This window comes from Typopeltis vanoorti, chromosome 10 (genome assembly GCF_054136105.1).
Source record: "Typopeltis vanoorti isolate ZY-2024b chromosome 10, IOZ_Tvanoo_1.0, whole genome shotgun sequence".
Lineage (NCBI taxonomy): Eukaryota > Metazoa > Arthropoda > Arachnida > Uropygi > Thelyphonidae > Typopeltis > Typopeltis vanoorti.
In genome coordinates this window covers 51,606,372-51,630,110 of record NC_143558.1, presented here as the reverse complement: position 1 = coordinate 51,630,110, position 23,739 = coordinate 51,606,372, and the positions used below count along the sequence as shown (strand labels likewise).

The 23,739-nt window shown below is 36.8% G+C and overlaps 1 protein-coding gene across 1 annotated transcript in view; it reads right to left on the bottom strand.

Moving 5' to 3' along the window:
- Positions 1 to 23,739, bottom strand: part of LOC150102415 (muscle-specific protein 300 kDa-like) — a 288,507-nt gene that overhangs the window by 141,222 nt on the left and 123,546 nt on the right. Inside the window, exons 9-10 of the mRNA XM_090399573.1 lie at positions 7,058 to 7,258; positions 142 to 291 (exon numbers count right to left, since the gene is read on the bottom strand). Of these exons, the coding sequence (XP_090255699.1) occupies positions 142 to 291; positions 7,058 to 7,258 (351 nt within the window). The remainder of the gene's footprint in view (positions 1 to 141; positions 292 to 7,057; positions 7,259 to 23,739) is intronic.

Below are 23,739 nucleotides of genomic sequence, written 5' to 3'. Positions count from 1 at the left end.
TTCCTGAAGAATGATTACATAATAGTTAATTTTTCTAAAAAAAAAATGCAGAGATAGCTCAGAATAAAAGTTATCAAATAACAGGCTTAAAAAGAAATATAAGCATATATTTTAAATGCCATCCTCTACATAATTACTTACCTCAAACCTTGTATTTAATGCATTCATTCTTGTTTGTAAACTGTTGGAAAGAAATTCAGGGATATTGGAAGCATGTTCTAGGATTGTTTTATATATTTTATTCTTGCTATCTAAAAGTGCCTTATAATGGTGAGACGGAGAAAAAAAAGTCTGCAATAAAAATATATATTGTTATGCATTGTCTGAGGAGTAATCAGCCTGACTAAAAGAAAAACTGAAAAATTTAAAACAAAATTTTAAAATACAACACAGTACTTTTGGGCAAAATATGTTTATTTAAGCAAACTCTAAGATAGTGTTGTTTTTTCTATCAAATGCTATCATGTTACCAAAAGCAAGTAACTTTTTGACTAGTTACAAAGTAAACTGCTAGAACAAGAAAATACATTCTTAATTTAATCCTTACCCAAGCACTAGAATGCATTCTGAAGGTCAAAATACTGAATGAAGTAGGTATCAAATGCATGAATAAAGGGTATAAGAATGAAATGTGGAAGAAGATACTCTGGAGATAGCACAAGATGAATAATGGTAGCAATCAAATGCATGAGGAGTATAAAGAGAAGGCAAAGAAGATGACTTAGTTTGTAAGAACAGTAAGACTACAGTATGAGCAGAAATTAGCAAACCAGATCAAGCAAAACTTTAGAGATATGTGCCAAGTAGAAGGAATAATGACTATGGTAAGACAATGTTAATGGATGAAAATGGTAGAATAGTAACTGCTGCAGATGACATTATTGAGGTAATCAGTGAATGATTTATAAGGGTATTTCATCCTCATCAGGGTGTAATCCTGACAAACTCAAATGAAGGAGACATAAGAGAGGATAGCTTAACTGTGAGTGAGCAGAAGGCATATAAGAAAAGGGAAGGTTCCAGGGAATTGGCAGCATCACTGCCATTTCAGTTTAATATGTCTTATAACAGCACAGGTTCTACAAGAGTGGAAAGAAGGTGGCGATAATGTTGTGGCTACAAATTATAGGCCTATCTGAATATCTGGAGTTGTGGTTAAGGTACTGGAGAGATTGGTGAGAACTAGGATATAAAGATGAGTTGATAACAGCAGTATTCTCTGTGGTTGTCAGCATGGGTTTGTTAAAGGGAGATCATGTTTTACCAACTAACTTATGTACTATAACAAAGTGACAAATGTCTTGGACAAGACATTTAATTAACAGCTTGTCATGTGGCAGTCGCATGACAAGCTATTAATTAAACAGAAAAGGATAGGACTGGATAACACACTAGTGAGTTAAATCTGTGACTGGCTGTCAGATAGGTATCAGAGAATTGTATATGGGGGGGCAGTATCCTGAAAGAGGAAAGTCACAAGTGGTGTGCCGCAAGGATCTTGGGGTCATTGTTGTTCAATTTTTATATTAATAATATTGGGATGGGTTAAATTGGTAATATATATACCTGTTTGACAATGGTGCAAAATTGGGGAGAATAATGCAGATTGCAGCAGATGTTATTGGTGTTACAGGAGGACTTGAATAGATTTTATGAATGGGCAAGTAAGTGGAACTATCAGTTCAATGTTGCAAAGTGTAAGGTTTTGAAATTCAGTAAGTAATGATTGGATACAACATATACACTTGGTAGAGAAACTTTAATGGAGATAGAGGATATGAGATATCTGGGAGTAGTGGTGGTGGACAATAACCTGAAATTCAGGGACCATACTGCCCAAATTGTGAAGACATAACATCGGAAAATAGCACTGATGTGGAGTACTCTGATGTACAGAATGTATACTATGAAGATAGACTGAAGGAATTTTGCAAAGCCATATCAATAAGAGGTCATAGAATGAAAGGGGGGGGGAACAAGAGGTCATCCCTAGAAATGGTATAAGAAGAGGTGTGAGCAGAGAATTGAGGAGCAGGTTCTTTGCAGTAGTTGGTGAGTGGAATGCATTGCCTGAGTGTGCTATGAAAGTAGACACATTGAACTGGTTTAAGGCAGTTGGATGAGCATTGTGTGTGTGATAGTGTGTACCTCCTAACTCAATGGAGATCTGATGCAATAATATATTATAAACATATTATAAACAATAATAAACATATTATTATTGCATCAGATTTATTAATATTATTATATTATTATTCTATAATAATAATATAATAATATTAATATTATAAGAAGAATAATATTAATATTATTCTTCTTATTAGTTTTCAAATCTTCCCTATTGTCTGAATATAATAGGTCTTTAATATATTTCTCCCAATGTTTTAGGATATCTGATTCTTCAACCAGCACATCACTGATTTTTATTGTTTATATATTTAAGTAGTTTGTTTCTTTTCTTTCCTTTAATTTTTTTTTATCTTGTTGTATTTTGTAAAAATCTTTAATTCTTAAATCTTTACCTTTCCCCTTTTTTTTTCTTTTTCTTCAATTAACTCCATAATTTCTTCGATGGTCCATTCTTTCCTTCTTTTTTTTTATCTTCTTCTTCTTCTCTATATATGCATGTAGTCTTCTGATGTTTTGAGCATTATTTCATTGAAAATCATTCTAAGTGTTCATTATTAAACCTGCTTTATCATCATCACTTGCCATTTCCACATTCACTATGAAATAAGTTTTAAAATTGTTAGCTGTTTATTGTGGTTATATCAGTTGCTTTAATATCATTTTTGTTCTAAATATTTATCAGAACTTTCCAGACTCCCCCCCCCCTGCCCCATATTATCAGAGGATATGCCTGTGAACAGTGTCAAATCTTCCTCTATTGGTGAGAATGCCCCTCAGATAATCACTTGGACTGTAGCCAATCCTATGAAAACTGTGTGGAAAGGATATATGTGGGCTTACAAGACTGTGATTACGAAAAACTTAGTGGATATGCTTGGGCTTCTATCTTATTTAGCCCTTTCACCCATGTAATATACTCAGACACTGCTGCCATTAACAAAGCTCTGTATATTACAAAGGTAAAAGGGCTAAATAAGACAGAAGCCCAATGAATGAATGAAGAGACATGCAATCTGGAAAATGAAGGCTTTATGTAGGTAGCACATGATATGGGATAATAATCAGTTGCATGAGAGGTATAAATATTTAGCAAGCCAGGAAGGTGGTTAGATTATTATTATTATTATTATTATTATTATTATTATTATTATTATTATTATTATTATTACAGGCAACTCCAAGGAGTCCTTAGATTCATCGAGGGAGGCCCTGTCAAGAACAACTATTCAACATTCACACAGTATCTATCATACCTCGTATTGAACTCATTCACAGTTATGGCACCACAACAGACACTGGCAGCTTATTCCACTCATTCACCACTCTAAAAGTAAAAAACTTAGCTCTAACACCCCCTGCTAACCACATTATTGCTCAGTTTCCATGGATGCCCCCCCCCTAGTCCTCCCACCACCACCAGTCCTGTTCTGAAAAATATCCTCTGAATTAATCTTATAGAAACCTTCAGTAATTTGAATGTCTCAATCATACAACCCTTTTCTGCCTATCAACCAATTTCTGCAACCCACAAATCTTCAACCTGTTCTCATAAGGTTCATTCCATAGACCTGCTATCATCTTGGTCACTCACCTCTGGATCCTCTCCACCTCCTCCCCATCAAGAAGAAACCCTGGCACCTAAATCTGGGCACAGTAGTCAAGATGGGGTCTTATCATGGCTCAATACAGAAGAATAATAACTTGTTTGTCTCTGCTCGTTAAAGTATTTTTCAGAAGCCAAGTGATCTGATGAGCTGATTTAGCCACTTTTGCAATGTGTTCCCTAAACTTCAATTCCCTGTCCACTAACTCCCAAATCCTTGGCCTCCTCAATCTCCTGGAGTATAGTTCCAACAATGTGGTATAATGCTGCTAATCTTTTCACCCCAAAATGCATAAACTTACATTTTGCCACATTAAACTGACATCCATTCTCCTTAGCCCAGTCCTCCAACCCATCCAAATCATCCTGCAAAATTTTGACATCATGTGCATTCACTATTGCTCTACCCAACTTTGCATCATCAGCAAACAAATGAACCGTTCCTCTCAGATCCTTTCCTACATCGTTAATGAACAAATTAAATAGTAGTGGTCCAAGAACAGAACCCTGCAGCACACCACTAGTCACAGGCCAACTTTTGAACCCTCCTCCTGAATAAACTACTCTCTGATATCTCTCCATCAACCACCCCTTATCTATCTCACCAACCCTATATCCATCCCCATATGCTGCAGTTTATTGATTAGAATTCCATGTGGAATCCTGTCAAAGGCCTTAGCAAGGTTCAGCAGAATCACTGTAAACCCATTACCCTTATCCAGTTCAGCCGTCGCTGTGTTATAAAATGTGAGCAAGTTACTGAGGCATGATCTACCCTTCACAAAACCATGCTGTCCCCCATACAGTATCCCATTTTCATCTATCCATTCCTGTATTCTCCTCTTGACTACTTTCCCCAAGACCTTGACAATGACTCCAGATATACTGATTGGTCGGTAATTTGCAACAGCAGTCTTGGAACCTCCTTTATGCAGTGGAACCATTTTCCCCTCTTTCTACCCCCTCGGGACTAACCCAGACCTGAGATGCAAATTAAACAAAATGGTCAAGGGCACCGACAATTCTTTAGCCACTTCACGTACGACACAAGCTGGTATACCACCCAATCTCACAGATGTATTCACATTAAGGTTTTGTAATAGCCTATTCACCTTCACTTCATTCACCACAATTCCCGTATAAGCTGTTGGTCTCTTCATTCCTGTAATATCACTACCTGGATGATATACTCTTGCAAGGTGCTCGCTCAGTAATTCCACTATATATCAACTGATTTGGTTACCTCCCTACCATCAGCATTCGTTAAAATCATTCTGCCGTATACATTTTTTTTTTTACTTGCAACATATCGAAAAAACTGTTTGGGATTCTCTTTAGCTTGCATGGCTAATTCTCCTTCATAATCCACTTTTGCTTTTCTTACCACACTCGTTACCTTTCTGGCCTGCGCTTTATACCGTTCATGTACCTGCAGGTCACCTTTCTCCTTAAATTTCCACCACAGTTGTCTCCTTTTTTTTGCAGCTCAAGCTTAATGGTGTTATTCATCCATTTAACCACTACTTGATTTACTATTTGGACTCTAGGTATACAGTCAGCCATTACCTCCTGCAAACACTCCTTAACCACCTCCCATGCACTATCAACATCCAGTCCTTGCAGTTTTACATGCCATGGCACTGAACAAGCAATCTCCTAAGCTTCTCATGCTTACCAGCCTGGTAATTCCACATGTACCCTGTCTTAATTGAAAATTCCACACATTTCCACAGATTGGTAAGGACAGTAAAAATGCAGTATGTGCAAAAATTAACCAAACAGGACAAGAACAATTATAGAGTTCTTTCAATATGTGTCAAGTAGAAGAAAGAATAATATAAAAATAGAAGAAAGAATAGTAAATACTACAGAGAGTATAGTTGAGGTATTGAATGAGCAAATTACCATGGAATAGTGTGGAGGAAGGACTGACAGTAAGTCGGTAGGAAATATATGAGGAATTAAGCTTGGCATTAATAAGGCATGTATTAACTCCCTGTTTCAGAGAATTAATGACACCCTTATCATAAATGTTCAACAAAAGTTTTACAAGAGGGCAAGTTGCAAAGGAGTAGAAAGAGAGTAAAATTGTACCATTTTGTAAAGAGATTATTATTGATATTATTATGAGATACCACCAAGGAGTTCAAGGAACTCATTGTGGGAGGGTACACTACCTCTACTACATCCAACTCCCTGTCTTTCCTCTACTTAATCTTCCAACTACTACAATACTACTATCTCATATCAACACACAATGCTATCCATTGCCCACCACAAATAGTATTTTTGTCTGTAAATTACATGTTTCCTCATGGCTAGTTTGCCTGTATGGGATGAAAAGCCAAGTTTTTAGGAGAAGAAATACTGCTATCTCTGTATCTCAGGAGTTCAGACTCTACAATTAAGGGAGAAATTTTGAAGAAACTGAAAATAATAAAGCATCAAGAAGTGGTGGTGGTGGACAAAGACTTGAAATTTAGGGATCACAATGGATTATGACAGTGATCATAGGACCTTAGCATATAGAATTAGGATATGGTTCACTTTGTATAAGGCCTTGATCAGACTACATAAGGATTTCTGTGTTCAGATCTGGTCACCTGCTTTTCAATGGGATGAACATATCTTATAGAAGGTCAGAAGCAATTTAATAAAGTTGTGTTGGCTCTATGTGTGGGATATGAAAATAGAGAGAGAGAGAGAGAGAGAGAGAGAGAGAGAGAGAGAGAGACTGTGGGAATGCAATTTGCATAATATTGTGAATAGAAGGAAAGGAGATATGATTCAGACATATAAGTTGGAGAAGGAATATTATCAGATTAATGCGGAGAAAGTTTTTTTATGGAATATAGGAAGAAGGGGTAGAGAAAGGCCATTCCTAAAAGCTGTATAAAGAAGGTGTAAGTAAGGAAGTGAAGTGTAGGTTCTTTGTATGGATAGTGGGTAGTGAGCAAATGCATACATTTATAGTGTAGTAAGTGCAGAAATGAAGTTTAAGGCATGGTTCGATGCTCTTTTGTGTGAGAGCATGACTCTTTTTACTCCATTGGAGTCTAATGTTGATAATATTATATAAATATTATTTATTTAATAAATATCTTCAGTTTTGTGTTTCTTTTTTGAGAATGAAAATATATGATTACTACTGTTGTGAGTGATGAGAATGATGACTAACATAACTAATACAGGAAATTCATTCACAAAATAGTGACTGTCGTTATTTTACATATACTAAGTGAAGTGATGAACAACTTTAATATAACAATCTCAACCATGAAAGGTGAAAATCTCAACAAGTAATAAAGTGAATAATCAAATTACCTTATGTCTTTCCTGTTGTGTTTGAATTTGATCAAGACTACTTGGAATTCCATACGATGCAATAACTTTTTCTGCTTCAGCTAACCAATTTGATATTTCATTAACACCAGTTTCTAAGGCCTCTAAAGGTGCCATAATTTGATATAAAACATGAAGCTGAGAAATCAGATTAGTTTTTACAGCTAGCAGTGCTTCTTTCTCCTAAAAAAGAAAATGTAATTTAAGGTTACAATTTTGAAATAAGCATCTTCTCCATTTTATTTTTCATACTTTTAATATCCATGTTCTTGAAATAAGATAATATTATAGTAACAGCTATCAGTTTGTTAATTCAACTGTAATAATAATAATAAAAAAAAACAGTACTAGTTTTATTATTATTATTATTATTATTCGTGACACCTCCAAGGAGTCCGAAGACTCATCGTGGGAGGACACCTATTGTACAACTCTCCGTTTCCACTAGTAACATTGAACCACTATTACCAATCATCTACATCAGTGCCATCCAACACCCACCACCACAGCTAGTATTTTTTGTCTGCAAATTGCGTGTGTTCTGAAGGGCCGATTTGTCTATGTGGATGAAAAACCTGAGTTTCTGGGAGAAAAAACCCTGCTACCTCCATATGATTTAGAGCAGAAATAAACTGTGCTTAATTATTAATGCAAGATTTCAATTACTCTGGCATCATGATCTGAAACATCTATAATTAAACTGTCACTAAGTAATAACTAAAACAGCATGTTATATAGGAGAGCTGGAGTTTGAGTGCTGGATCTGGTGATAGCATCAGCCAGCGCTTTATAAATAACCAATGTAGCCACTATATCTCAAACTTGGGGACAGGGAATTTGGAATTTTGAGTAAAGAAGAATTATATGTGAACTACAGAGTGGGTAATTATTTTTATTATTATTATGTGACAACTCCAAGGACTCAAGGCAAAGACTTCTTGGACCCAAAGCATCCAAGGCAAAATTATTATTATTATTGACATCTGACCTCCATGTAATCAGAGATTCATCAAAAAAATTCATGCCAGCAGCACCCACGGTTCCCGGGTTGCACCGTCCCAAGTACTAACTGAGCTCAGATTTGCTTAACTTCAGTGATCAGATAACTGATCAAACTGAAACTTACAAAGCAACGAATTTGGAGAAGTCCCAAGGCATAAAAAATCACAAGGTGTGATACAAGATTTTAGCAAATGCACGAGAAACAGTCAAAGGATGTAGGAGAAAAGCAGTATCAGAGTGAATGCCTTGATAAGAAAGCAAAATCAGGTAGGAGATAAATGAATTATTACCATTATTGAACAGGAACTGGGAAAAAAGTAAAATGTGGAGAAAATATTGCACAAGTTTAAGGTAACCAGCATGGTATGGAATTATATGAAAAAAATTATCCAAGTAAGCCAAAGAAGATTCAAAATTGTTCTTTTGCTATGCAGTTTAGGAATATGGAAGAATGATTATCGCAGGATAAATTTAATGAACACAGATGATACAAAAGAGATACTAGTACAAGAAATAGTTAAATTATTGAGTAATCACTGGAAAATAAAAATCCATCATCAGTTATAAAAAATTAGGCAAATTCAAAACAAGGTCAAACATACAATAACTAGCTAATCAAAAACCAAAAACTGCATTTCAAAAATACAGATACTAAGGATTAGAATCACTCAAACATTAGAAAAATATCCCAAAAAAAATCCAAAAGAATTATTTTGCTATGTAGCAGGTACAAGGTAAAATTTTATTTATTATTATTATTATTATTATTATTCAGGCTTCCATGGAGTCAAAAGACTCATCACGGGAGGTCCTTCATAGGAAACACAAAGTCTATCACAAAGTCTATCAAGACTCATTGCAGGAGGTCCCTCCTAGGAAACACAAAGTCTACCATACCACTATTTGAACTCACTGACCGTTCTCGCTCTCACCACTCTATCAGGCAATGCATTCCATGGTTCAACCACCCTCAATGCAAAGAAACCATTCCTCACCCTCTTGCTCACAGCTTCATTTTGTAACTTCCAGGGATGACCCCTTGTCATCACTCTTTCCTGCTGTTCAACCCAAGCAAAAGAACTTCCCAGTGTCAACCCTGTAACCACCTCTCAACAGTTTAAAAGTCTCAATCATATCGCCTCTCCTTCTTCTATTCACCAAACTATGCAGTCCACATTCCCTCAGCCAATCCTCATAACTAACATTGTACAGTCCTGAAACCATCTCTGTTATCCACCTCTATACCCTTTCTACAGTTAATTTATCCCCTTCAAATCCTGGGGACCAAATTTGAGAGCAATAGTCTAAGTGTGGTCTGATCAGGGTCTTATACAATGGAATAATAACTGAAAGTTTATTTTTTCACTTGGTTAGAGTATAATAAAATTAGTTTAATCCTTTATCCAAGTGTGAGCAAACAAAGTTTGCGCCTGAAGTATCTTCAGGACTAGGGTAAGGTGATACACACCAGGGCAACTCGTTGTAAAGGTGGAGAAAGCTACCAACACTCCTATCTCAGTATCTCCTATAATGCAAAACACATCTCCTTGCGGATATGTCTAATGTTATGCATTAAAGGAAGGGCCACTACCCAGACTAGTTTCGACCTTTATTGAGGTCTCTTCAGTGGGAGCCAGGCCCTAGTGAAAATACTAGGCAGAAGCATTAGCAGGTCATCTCTACCTATAGGAGTTGCCAAATGGTGTGCCACCCTTTTTTTAATAAATTACTCTGGATTTAGAGAAAGACGTTGAAAGTTTTTTTTTTTTTTTTTTTTTTTTTTTTTTTATAAATAAATTTTTTATAAATAAATTTATAAATAAAAAAATAAACTTTCAACATCTTTCTCTAAATCCAGAGTAATTTATTAAAAAAAAGGGTGGCACACCATTTGGCAACTCCTATAGGTAGAGATGACCTGCTAATGCTTCTGCCTAGTATTTTCACTAGGGCCTGGCTCCCACTGAAGAGACCTCAATAAAGGTCGAAACTAGTCTGGGTAGTGGCCCTTCCTTTAATGCATAACATTAGACATATCCGCAAGGAGATGTGTTTTGCATTATAGGAGATACTGAGATAGGAGTGTTGGTAGCTTTCTCCACCTTTACAACGAGTTGCCCTGGTGTGTATCACCTTACCCTAGTCCTGAAGATACTTCAGGCGCAAACTTTGTTTGCTCACACTTGGATAAAGGAATAATAACTCTTTTATCACTGCAGGTCAGCGTCCTTCTCAGTATTACAGCAATCCTCTTGTTTACCTTCACTACCTTTGCAATATGTCCCCTGGCTTCAGGTTTCTATTAATCATCAACCGCAGTTCTCGTCTTCACTACTTCCTCCAGTACAACTCCTCCAATAGAGTGTGAAGTGTCCCATCGATGTGTCCCAAACCTCAAGACCTTACGTTTTGCTTCATTAAACCAATACCCCTATTCATTTGCCCATCTGTCTAGTTTAATCAAATCTTCTTGCAGGGCTAACACATCTGCACTATTCCTAATAACCTTTCACATCATCTGCAAACAACTGACTATCCCCTTGCAATCCACTGACAATGTCATTGATATAAAGGTTAAACAGTATAGGTCCCAGTACTGAGCCCTGTGTGACCTCCACTTGTAACCTTCTGCCTCCTTGATACTGTCCAACCATACACAACTCTCTGATACCTATCGGACAGCCAATCCTGAATCCAGTTGACCAACTTGACATCCAAACCCATGTATTGCAACTTAAATATCAGCTTATCAAGTGGCACCATGTCTTTCCCATAGCCAGACTTTCATTGAAAAGCCAAGTCAAAGGGGCCATCAGTTCTTTAGCACATTCTCTCAAAACTCATAGTGAAATGTCATCCAGTCCCACAGGTTTACTGACATCCAGAGTACTCAGTATTTGGAACACACACTCTCCTCCTGCACCTCTAAACCTCGAATCTGCCTTATCCCTCTAGTATTAAAATTTATGCCTCCAGGATGAAATACACCAATAAAGTGTTCATATTCCACAATGCCATTTTTCCACAATCATTTCTCCTCCTACTGGCCACATAGCTAAAAAATTCCCTAGGATTTTCTTTAGATCTTAGGGCCAATCTCTTCATATTCCAGTTTTGCCTTCCTTACCATACTAGTCACTCTCCTGGCCTGTGTCTTATATTCTTCATGCATCTGTTCTTCACCTGTTCCCTTATATCTCTTCCATAACCTCTTTTTCACATGCAGTTCTTGTTTAATATTGTTTGTCATCCACTTTACACCAAATTGTGTCCTCTTCTTCACTTGTGGAATACATCTTACTATTGCTGCTAACAAATATTCCTTCACAATTTCCCAAGCACTAATGATATCCCGGCCTTCCAATTCCCAATTCCTTAATGGATGAGGATGATATAAAGGCATAAGATGGTACCATAAGAAACAGTTAAATTACTAAGTGATGAACTCTGGAAAATAACTATTCATTATTATTATTATTATTATTATTATTATTATTATTATTATTAAACAAGACCTCATGGAGTCAAAGACTCATCTAGGAGGTCCTTTTATCTCACACACATTTCATCATACCGGGTCTTAAACACATTCAAACTCCCTGCAGACACCACACTCTCAGGCAAGGCATTCCAATCATTCACAACTCTGCACGAAAAAAACCTGCCTCTCACTCCCCTACTCACACCCTCTTTATACAGTTTCCAGGGATGACCTCTGGTTCTCCCCTGATCTCCCACTATTCGCTGTAGAACTTCTCCACCATTGATCCTATAGCAACCCCTTACCAACTTGTAGGTCTCTATCATATCTCCCCTCTTCCTTCTCTCCACTAGTCTCTGCAAATTACATCTTTTCAATCTTTCCTCATACTCGACATTCCAGAGGTCAGAAACTACCTTAGTCAGTCGCCTTTGGACCCTTTCCAACATCTCTTCATCCTTCTGAAAACCAGGTGACCAAATCTGGGCACAATAGTCCATGTGTGGCCTAATCAAAGCCTTATACAATGGAACAAGAATCTCCCTACTTCTACATGTCAGTGTCCTCCTCATCATTCCCAGAAGTCTTTGTGTTGTCTTCACAATTTTGGCGATGTGACCCCTAAATTTTAGATCCTTATCCACTATCACTCCCAGATCTCTTATTTCCTCTACTTCCAACAATATATTTTCACCAAGCATAAATTCTGCATCCCATCTTTGTTTTCCGAATTTTAAAACCTTACATTTTGCAACATTGAACTCACATCTCCATTTGCTTGCCCAATCACTCAATTTATTCAAGTCTTCTTGCAAGGCCACAACATCTTCACTACTCTTTATGGTTCGTCCCAACTTTGCATTATCTGCAAACAACTGAATATCTCCATCCAAATCTTCGCCAATATCATTAATATACAAGTTAAATAGTAATGGCCCTAAAACAGATCCCTGAGGCACTCCACTAGTGACTTTCCTTTTCCTGGATATTGCACCCCCATACACAACTTGTTGATACCTATCAGATAGCCAGTCTCCAATTCAATGCACCAATCCAATATCCAACCCCATCTGCTCTTGTTTGACTGTCAACTTATCATGAGGCACTCTATCAAAAGCTTTTGCGAAATCCAAGTATATTACTGTGTATCCTTCTCCTCTGTCCAAGGAAGCAGTCACTTTATTGTAATAAGTAAGTAGATTACTAAAACACGACCTCCCTTTAGCAAATCCATGCTGTCCATCAAAGATTATACCATTGTTGTCAACCCAACTCTGGATCCTAGTTCTCACAAGCTTCTCCAACAACTTAACCACAACACCTGACACACAGATAGGCCTATAGTTTGATGCTTGAGTTCGATCACCTCCTTTATGAAGTGGCACAATCTTGCCCTCCTTCCACTCTTTAGGGACTTGACCAAGTGCAAGACTCGTATTAAAAAAATATGTCACGGCAGGTGTCAACTCTCTGGCACATTCCTTCAGAATACGCGGTGATATATTATCAAGTCCCACAGCCTTATTTACATCTAGTTTACTCAACTCCCCAAACACCTCTTGCTCACTTACAGTCAGTCTCTCCTCCCCATCATCAACTGCTCTTAATCTCTCCATGAAGTCACATTCACAAGATTGAAAGATCTTTATGAACTGCTCATTAAGTATCTCCACCACACATTCTGCAACAGCTGTCTTTATACCATTTCCTCCAATCAATGTCATCCTTCCATAATCATTCTTTCTTTTGCTGGCTACATATCGAAACAACTCCCTAGGATTCTTTTTAGCTTCATTAGCTAACTGCTGTTCATACCTCTCTTTAGCTACTCTCACCAACCAAGTCACTCTCCTTGCCTGGTCTTTGTAGAACTCATGAAATTGGTTACTTCCACTTCTCTTATGCTGCCTCCACAATGCCCTTTTTCTCTGTATTGCATGCTTAATCTCTTTATTCATCCATCTCACACCTAACTTATTTAACCTTCTCACCCGTGGTATACATTTAGACATTGCATCCACTAAATATTTTTTGAAAATTCCCCAAGCTGCATTGATCTCTTTTCCAGCTAACTCCTCATTCCATGCTACACCTGCAAGCTGTCTCCTGAGCTCTTCATAATCACCCCCCTTGTAGTTCCACATATACCCTTTTTTCACAGGGGTCCTTGCACTGCTGGCAACCACCCAAGTAATCACCTCATGGTCACTTTCGCCAATTGGTGGATGATTTGATACCTCATTGATAATTACATCCTCCGATGAGATGACCAAATCCAAGACCCTTAATCCTCTTGTGCCCTCTGTTACATACTGTCTGAGGTAGTTATCCGTTATAACAAATTTGGTAAATTCCAAATAATCAATTCTTATATAGTTAAACCTGTGTAGTACAGCCCAATAGTTTTTTAATCCTTACACACGTCACTGTATACATAGAGATGTAAGTGTGTGTGCTAACGTTTTTTTAATGTAATTCCTATTGTTGTTTAATAACTGTACTGATAATTCTTATGATACTTAAGATGAAATATTTACATATTAAAAAGTTAATTACCGTGGCATATGTGTGATTTTTTAATTAGTTCTAAATCATCAGCTAATGATTTGCACATGCACTGCATTAGCATTGGACTTGTAGACTTACAGTGCATTAGCACTGCAAGTCTACAAGTGTTATGTGCTAGAAGAATGAAATTTGACTAATTAACCCTAAATAACATATAATAAAGATATAATGGGGGAAAAAATTAATTACAGTTACTTAGGATAAGAATCTCTCAATCTTCAGGTATGGATAGATCGTCATTCCAACAATGTAACATTTCAGAGCTCTTTACACAAAAGTTTATGTTTAAAACGGCTTCCATCCATCAGGAAAGTGTCTTTTCAGAAGATTGAGAAAGCTTTGTTTAGATTTTATTTGTCAAAAGATACCAAAATTTGCAAATTATTCCTATGTTCCTTGAATTTAATGGCCTTGAGCACATTACATTTATGCCATACTCACCATGCTTTGGTATATAATCAACTATAAGCAGCTAAACAGGAACCTGCCAAAAATATTCAGCCCTTCGCTGAATTATAAGACATCACTTCTACCACTCTTAATATTGATTGAGTGACTATAGTACTACAAATCTTAAAATAATCTCTAAGGTCATCCTTAAAGAAAAATGCAGACATTCTTCATTGGAAGTGTGAAACTCTATACTGAAAGCAGAAGTCCATATTTGGCAGGAACCTCCATACCTCAGTTAGTTTTGACAATGCCCTTTGGTTGAAAAGACCTGGGCTTGAATCTTGTCTATGATGTGAAGAACTTTTACAAGGATTTTCAACTGAGTTAGCCAGCATCATATGGAGGGGACAGGGTTTTTTTCACAGAAACTCAGGTTTTTCATCCTGCAAAGCAGGCAAACTGGCCATTAGAACAAACGGAATTAACAGACATAATAACACTGGCCTCACAGCCTGAGTTTTTTGCCTGTAAATCCAAATAAACCAAACCATATTTGGAATCCCCTTCCATCCTCCCAGTGACAATGAGTGGTGAACATCTCAGGATGCTTTAACCTTTGCTAAGATGCACTTCTCATTAAAGGACACAACTTTGCTATTTTACAAAATATTCCTCACCTTGACTTTATATGCTAATACTGAATGCAATCTCTCCTGCAAATATGACAATAAATTCAGTTTTGAAGTACAGTCTATATTAATTAAAGCTAAACTTCCTAAATCTAAACTCTTCACTGTCAAATTTCATGCTCTATATTTGCTTTGACATAACAACCACCTAACTATTTCTAAAACAGATAAAGGAAAAGTTTTTGTTGTTCTGAGAAGAACTGATTATAATAGGAAAGGCGGTCTTCTTCTGCAGGATAGATTCACTTATCAATAGAATCAGCTATCTGTTAATTGCTAGATCAAGCAATTGAACTCTCATTGAAGCCATTAATTGGATAATAATACTGTAAAGAAACTACACAATTCTATGGCATACCAAATATCTGTAAAGAAATTGTCCAATAAGATCCATTGTGAACCACACTGATGCCCATTATTCATGTTGCAACATTTCTTTTTCAATTATTAAGTGCACATATACACCAATCTGGGTTCTTTATCAAAAATTCAGCATCATCATTTTTTGACGATAATCAAGGACCTTTCTTTTCAGCCTACCAATATAGTGGTCAGTTCTGACATCATATCCTAAGACAATATTGAAACTTTTTTTTTCATCAGTTGGTAATGCACTTGGGTTATTTTAGTTGGAAGAATAAAATTTGCAAGCAGATTGAAGGCACTGCCATAAAAGTCTTCAACCATTCCTTAGCTAAATACTACCTGGAAATCTGGAACACAAACGCATTGTTCTTTCCTTTTCAGTTTGTATGTAGATGATACAAATTGATTACTTGACTGTTCTAGACATCATAATTATCATGGATATTATTATTATTATTATTATTCAGGCACCCCATGGAGTCAAAAGACTTATTGTGGGAGGTCCTTCCTAGGAAACACAAAGTCTATCATACCACTCCTTGAACTCATTGACTGTTCTTGCTCTCACCACTCTATCAGGTAATGCATTCCACGGTTCAACCACCCTCCATGCAAAGAAACCACTCCTCACCCTCTTGCTCACAGCTTCCTTTTGCAACTTCCAGGGATGGCCCCCTTATCATCACTCCTTCCTGCTGTTCCACCAAGCAAAATAACTCCCCTAAACTTCCCAGAACCTCCCTGTAACTACCTCTCAACATTTAAAAGTCTCTTTAAATATTCTATGGCATGGGTAGCACTGTCTTCTGAAAATTGTTATTAATACATTACTAGTAGATATATAAAACATGATTCTGTTCATTATTCTTCATAAAATATAGGCATCACTATCAAGACCTCACTTAACAAAGATTATTTGTTATTATTAATAGTACATACTAGAAGGTGCCGGAGAAATATGTCAGGTTGGTGCAGGAAATGTACAGAAATGTGAAGACAAGTGTTCGGACCTGTTTGGGACAGACAGAAAGTTTTCAAGTAACAGTTGGCTTGCATCAAGGGTCAGCATTAAGTCCGTTTCTGTTTAATATTGTGATGGAGGTGGTAACAGAGGAGGTGAGAGAAGATGCACCTTGGACAATGTTGTATGCAGATGACATCTTGCTGTGTGTAGATTCAAGAGAAGAAGCAGAAACTAAACTGGAAAGATGGAGAAAAGTACTGGAAGAGAGAGGTATGAGACTGAGCAGAAGTAAGACAGAGTATATGTGTTGCGCAGTGGGCGGTGGCCAGGAGACAGACCTGGAGCTGGAAGGAAATGTCATCAGGAAGGTGAGAGACTTTAGATACTTAGGTTCGACAGTGGAAGAAGATGGAGGAGGTGAGAAGGAAGTGGGATGCAGGATACAAGCAGGTTGGAGGAACTGGAGGGAGATGGCTGGAGTGTTATGTGATAAGAGGGTGCCGATCAATCTGAAAGGCAAAATTTATAGGACAGTAGTGAGGCCAGCTATGACATATGCTATAGAAACTGTGGCCCTGAGGAAAAATAACATTAGCAGGATGGAAGTAGCAGAGATGAGAATGCTTAGGTGGATGTGCGGTGTGACCAGAAAGGATCGTCTGAGAAATGACTATGTCAGGGGAACAGTGAAAGTTACGAACTTAGGAGCGAAAATACAGGAGGCAAGGTTGAGATGGTTTGGTCATGTGATGAGGAGGGAGGACGAATATGTGGGAAGAAGGGTCATGCAGATGGATGTGCAAGGAAGGCGGAAGCGTGGGCGGCCAAAGAAGAGATGGAGGGAGCTGGTAGAAGAGGACTTGAAGATGAAGAACTTGGATGTGGTGACATCCCAAGACAGGAAGGTGTGGAGGAGACTCATAACAAACAGTGACCCCACTTAAGTGGGAGAAGCTGCAGAAGAAGAAGAAGAAGAAGAATAGTACATACTTCGGAGTCTGCAGACACATTGTGGAAGGTTCATTCAAATGACAACTTTGTCATACCAAATCTGAAAATCCTTAAATGACATGGCTATCCACCACCATCAATCTGCCATAATTATTCTTCCTCTTGCTTGCCACATAGCAGAAAAATACTATTATAATACTGTTATAAAGATGTTACACTGTTTTCTAGCTGTTAAATCTTTTCAGCATTCCAGACTATTAAACCTGTTAATTATGGAGATAAATGAATCAAGCCTCTTAAAAATCTCATGTATCATAAATTCATATGTACATAACACTGGTGATACCTCAGCTGAATGCAGAGTTTCTATCTCAAATGTTACATTTCTGGAATTTCTGAACTTGTCACTAGACTCCAGAAGTATTCATTTTATACTTAGGTTTATTTCTATCAATTGTAGAATTTCCTACAATAACTATTTTACCAATTCCTATGCAAATATCATTTTCCATATTTTGGAAAAACAGGCCATTTTGTAGAGATTAGACTTTGCTATATCCACTATTAGAAGTTGCATTAAGATAATTTCATGTAAAATCATCAAGTTAAAAATTAAACTGAAGCTCCAAAATTTCGTATTTTTAGAAAAGTGAGTTATTTCATTAACCTATCTATTCTTTTTAGATTCTTTTAGAATTATTTCTGGCGTGTTATTAATTAGGCAGATTTTCTTACACTATTCCACAAACTATTCACAATATGCTGCCCTTGAACATCAGAAACTTGGTAGCTTTGATATGAATAAGTCTCCTGACTCTCATGGTATTCCTCTTGTTGACTAAAAGCTTGTGCTCTAGAACCATCTTATATTATCTCTTCAAGCTGTTAACTGCATCTGGCATTCATCTTGCTTTATAGTCATCTATCACAAGTATCTCTCATAAATTTTTCAAATTTTTATTTCATCCCTAACATAATCTTTTCGGGGCTTGTTGAAAATTTTAATACAGTTAATTCAACTGTATTAAAATTTTTTACAAACTATGAAGCAATTGTTTTTCATATAAGAAATGCTTTAATCAAGGTGATTTTCAGCATATAATTCACTATATCATCATCATCATCATCAAATTCCTGCCATGTACCGGATATGACAGTACTACATGAAAAAATTATATCATTACTAACTTCCTATCTACAATTTTCCTCCAAATCAGTCTGTTACTTGTCAAGACTCCAACATTATCAGATCTTATATTTCTATCGTCTAAGGCACTTTGTACCGTATCAATCCACCTATATCTTGGTCTTCCTCTGGGTCGTTTTCCTGCGAACCTGGTAGAGAACACTTGTTTTGCTAATCTTTCCTCTCCCATTTTATTTAAGTGACCATACCACCTGAGATTAGCTCTGCTAACACATTCCTGGATGCTGACAATGTCAAGTTCTTTCCTAATATCCTCATTTTTAATATGATATTGCCATTGATGCCATCTGTTCACGCCTCTAATCTTTCTCAGGACTCGCATATCTGCGGTCTCTAGTCTTTGGTCAAGTGTTTTACTTCTGACCCAGCTCTCAGATCCATAAGTTAAAACTGGTTTGAACACTGTCTTGTATACAGCTAATTTAGTGTTCTGACTAATTTCTCTCTTATTCCATATGAATTTATTCAATTGACTTCCCACCATACCAGCTTTGCTAATTCTGTTGTCTATTTCTATATTTAATTTACCATCTTCAGTAAAAATCGTGCCTAAGTAGCTGAAATGTTTTACTTGTTCCACAGGTTCTCCATTCACAACACAGTTGACATTTTCAATGATTCGACCTATTTTCATTGTCTTTGTCTTTTTATTGCTGACCTTCATACCATATCTATTACAACAGCTATTCAATTTAGTCAGAGAATTTTGCAGACTCGTAGCAGATTTATTTAGAAGTATAACATCATCCGCATAAAGCAAAGAGCTGACATTAACATCTCCAATTTTGATATCAGGTTTAATACCACTTTCCTTCATAATGTGATCCATATAGATAATGAATAACAGAGGGGATAATGTACATCCTTGTCTCACACCAGATTTAACATTAAACCATCTTCCTGTACTTCCTTCAATTCTAACTGCTGACTTACAACTCAAATAAAGACTAAGTATTGCTTGATATAATGCCCCATTGACACCATATAACTGCAGCATATTAAATATCTTCTCTCTTGGCACCTTGTCATATGCCTTTTCCAAATCGACAAAACTTAAATACAGATCTTTGTTATATTCCCATGCTTTCTCGACTATTTGTCGTAAAGTGAAGATCTGATCCTGAAAGCCTCTATTTGGCCTGAATCCAGCTTGTTCTTCACCAAGCTTTTCTTCCACAATTCTTCTCAACCTTTTCTCAAGTATATTTGCATAGATCTTGCCAGGAACACTCAGTAGGGAAATACCTCTGTAATTCTCACATTCAGTTTTATTTCCCTTTTTATATATGGGTACTATGAGAGCTCTACTCCAATCATCGGGAATTCGTCCCTCTGTCCAGGCTTTCTGAACTATGCAGTGCAGCCACTGTAAGACTTTTATACCACCATACTTCAGCATTTCTGGTAGAATATCATCTACTCCTGCTGCCTTTCCACATTTCAAGCCTTTGATGGCTTTTTCCTTCAAGTATGGATATGTATTCCTGACTGCATGGCTGGTCAGTGTTTTTTATCACTGTGCTGTCATCACTGCTTGTTTCATTTAGCAGTTTTTCAAAGTAATTACTCCATACTTCAAGGATATCTTTTTCTCCTGTTTTCATGTCACCTTTATCATCTCTAACTCCTTTTACAGCACTTTTTCCTCCATTCCTAAGCTTCTTCAACAACCTCCAGAATATTTTGCCACCTTCTTGATATTTATTTTCTATATTCTTGCCAAAGTCCTCCCATGACTTTTGTTTAGATAGTTTTACACACTGTTTAGCTTTCTTACATTTGTCTCTGTATTCTGTAAGAGTAAAAGCTGACTTATTTGCCAGGAACTTTTGATATGCTTTCTTCTTTTCCTTCACTGCCTCTTTAACTTCCTGTGTCCACCAGGGAGTTCTGATTTTTTTATCCTTGCACACAACCTCACCACATGCCTCTCTGGCAGAATCAATCAATGTTTTCTTCAGAGTTTGCCACTGAATCTCCAAGGTTTGATTCCTGTTCTCAAACTCTTTCATTTTCTTTTCAATAATCTTTCTGTATTTTAATCTACAGTTCATATCTGAGAGCTGCTCAACTTTTATCCGCTTTAAAACTTTCTTACAAGTCATTCTTTTCAATATGAAATTCAATTTTATCCTGCTCAAGACTAAATAGTGATCACTTCCAATTTCAAATCCTCTGTACACTCTGGTGTCCAGGGAAAAAACATCACTATCAACAATAACATAGTCAATGAGACTTTTCTTATTCCTAGCCTCTTCTCTCCATGTGAATTTGTGCACATTTTTATGTTGGAACATGGTGTTAGTAATAACCAGTCCATGTCCTGAGCAGAAATCCAACAGATATTTGCCATTATTATTAGCTTTGCTCTTTTCTCCAAATTTTCTCAAAATATTTTTGTATGTCTCACAATCATTTCCTACTCTGCTATTTAGATCCCCAACAAGGACCAACTTTTCCTTTTTCATTGTGTCAGTTGCTTTTTCTAAAACGTCAAAAAATTCCTCCACTTCTACCTTAGTAGAACCTTCTGTGGGACCCATAGGCACAAATAAGTCTCATTGTCCAGTTCCCCATTCTCATATTTGCCCACATTACTCTACTTGAGACTGACTGCCATTCAAGAAGAATAGCCTCGTATTTTGTGTGTGTTGAATACTATGGCAACTCCTTCTTTTCCTTGATTCTCATTGCCTGAATATAACATTTTGTATTTATTGCTCAGAAAGATCTCACCAGTTTTGGTCTTTTTTGTTTCAGTCACCCCTATTATGTCGATCTGGTACTTATCTAATTCCTCAGCTAGCTCCATTTTTTGCCATTCAGGCTTCTTACGTTGATAGTACCGATCTTTACCTCTGGTGATGTTGAGTTGGGGTTTGTTTTCAGATTTGTTCCAGTAGCAGACTTTTCGCTGTTCGCCCTGGTTCCCTGGTGAAAACAACGGAAGCCTTATTTAACCATCATTTTTTATTTTGGTTTAACCAATAAGAATACAATTTGGTCGGCTAAATCCCAAATTGCCAGCCCATCCTCGTTCGTTCAGTATCAAAGTAGATACCCAACAGGGTGCACCACGAGAAGGTGAGGATTGGACATTAGGTCAGAAACCCTGGTCGGTTCTCTGCATTCCTTTAAAGGCTATGTGGAGGTCTCCTCTCAGTTATACAGCTTTGACCCTTAAGCACCCCTAATTCACTATATGTATAAATTAAACACAAAAAAACCAAACTTGTGGTTTCAACCTAGGGTACAGGGTTTTGATAAGGTCCCATTTGGACTACTGTGCATAGATATATGACTATCTGGATTTCTTGGAGATGAGGAAGAGGTAGAGAGGATCCAGAAGCAAGTGACTAAGACAGTGGCAGGTCTTTGGAATGCTAATGATAGGTTAAATATTTTGGGATAAAGAAATTTGTTTATAGGTGGAAAAAAGAGGTGATAATATAGAGACAAATTACTTAAGGGTCTTACAGAATTGATATGTAGAGGACAATTTTCAGTACAGTAGTGATGGACAGAGAGACCTAGGGGTCATCCCTGAAAACTGAGAACGTGTGTAGTAAGCAAGGTGGTGAGGATTAGATTTTCTACTTGGGCAAGTGGTGAATGAGTGGAATAAGTTGCCAAAGCCTGTTGTGGATGCAATGTCAAAGCAAATAATGACAAATATTTTGAAAATGTTGGATAATGTTTTGCATGATGCTGATTAAGTAATTGCTGACAGCAACATAAAAAAATAATAAAAAATAAATAAATAAAAACTCCACCATAAGTGTCCCTTTCAGGGATATTAGAAGGATGAAAGTAAGAGTATGATAATCTGTCCCTAGTTCTCTCCAGATCAGAGCGTACCTAGTGCTGCTTTGTAGAGTAAATCAGGACTCATCTGTAAACAATACTGACAAGTCCTGATTTTCTCATCTGTAAACAACAGTGATAAACAACAAATTGCCCAATAAACAGTAATCAACTTGAATGAAAGTACAGATATTTAGTACTGAAAATAACAGTACATCATTAGTGAGTAGAAACAAGCAAATCAAAGAACAGACATACAACAATCAGTTTACCAATTAAAAACAGTTGCCATGAGCTAGAAATTAATCTTGACCTTAATCCTACGAGGGTGGACTGAAAAGTTCTCAGCTTCGAACACAGATGACAACACTATTGGCAAGATTTTTTTTTCTAAGTTGGTACATCTGTCATAAGTATCCATGTGAAATTGCAAATCAGTCTATCAAGTAGTTTGTTTTATACAGCTGCCTGAAGCAAAAGTGTTATCTGTATCCCTTGAAATGGATAAAATTGAGTATCGTGCGGTTAAAAAATTCTTTGTAAAAGAAGTGTGTGCATGTGCGTGTGTGTGTTTTACGTTTTCCTCCCAATAGTAACCTACTAGGAGGTAATTTATTCCTACATGCTCCTTTGCATTATAATGCTTATATTACATGTAGCTTACAAGTACTGATTAACATTTCTATTTATATTTTTGTATCAATTTTCATATTTACATTTATATTTTTATATATACATATATTAACACTATACAGTATAATTCACATAATATCAGTATTTATGTTAGATGCAAGGACGAATTTGATGGAAGTTCTGAGAGGTGTTGAGTTCTAATTCTTGGAGATATGTAAGTGACTGAACTATAGCAAGTTGTTCTGCTTGGTTGTTGGAACAGAGAGAGGATGCAGTCTAGAACAGCATTCTTGTATAATGGACTGTCTGTTGTATGCAGTGAAAAAACAACCAACGTTCCTTTCGGTTTTGCTTCCGTCAGTGTATATTTGGAATTCATCACTTTCAGAGCTTTCCTTCTCCTTAATATTTGTTTTCTTTGCTGAGTGAGGTCACTTACTGTAGTGAAGTAGACGTTCGCAGCAATTTGGATCGATGTTGTAACTTTCGATATATCTTCCAGAAGTGACTTCATATATAAGAGATAATTCTTATATTTTCAGGCAGATCGGTGTTAGAGCTGCAATAATGCAAGCTGCCTTGCAAGATATTGTCCTGTATCCTAGC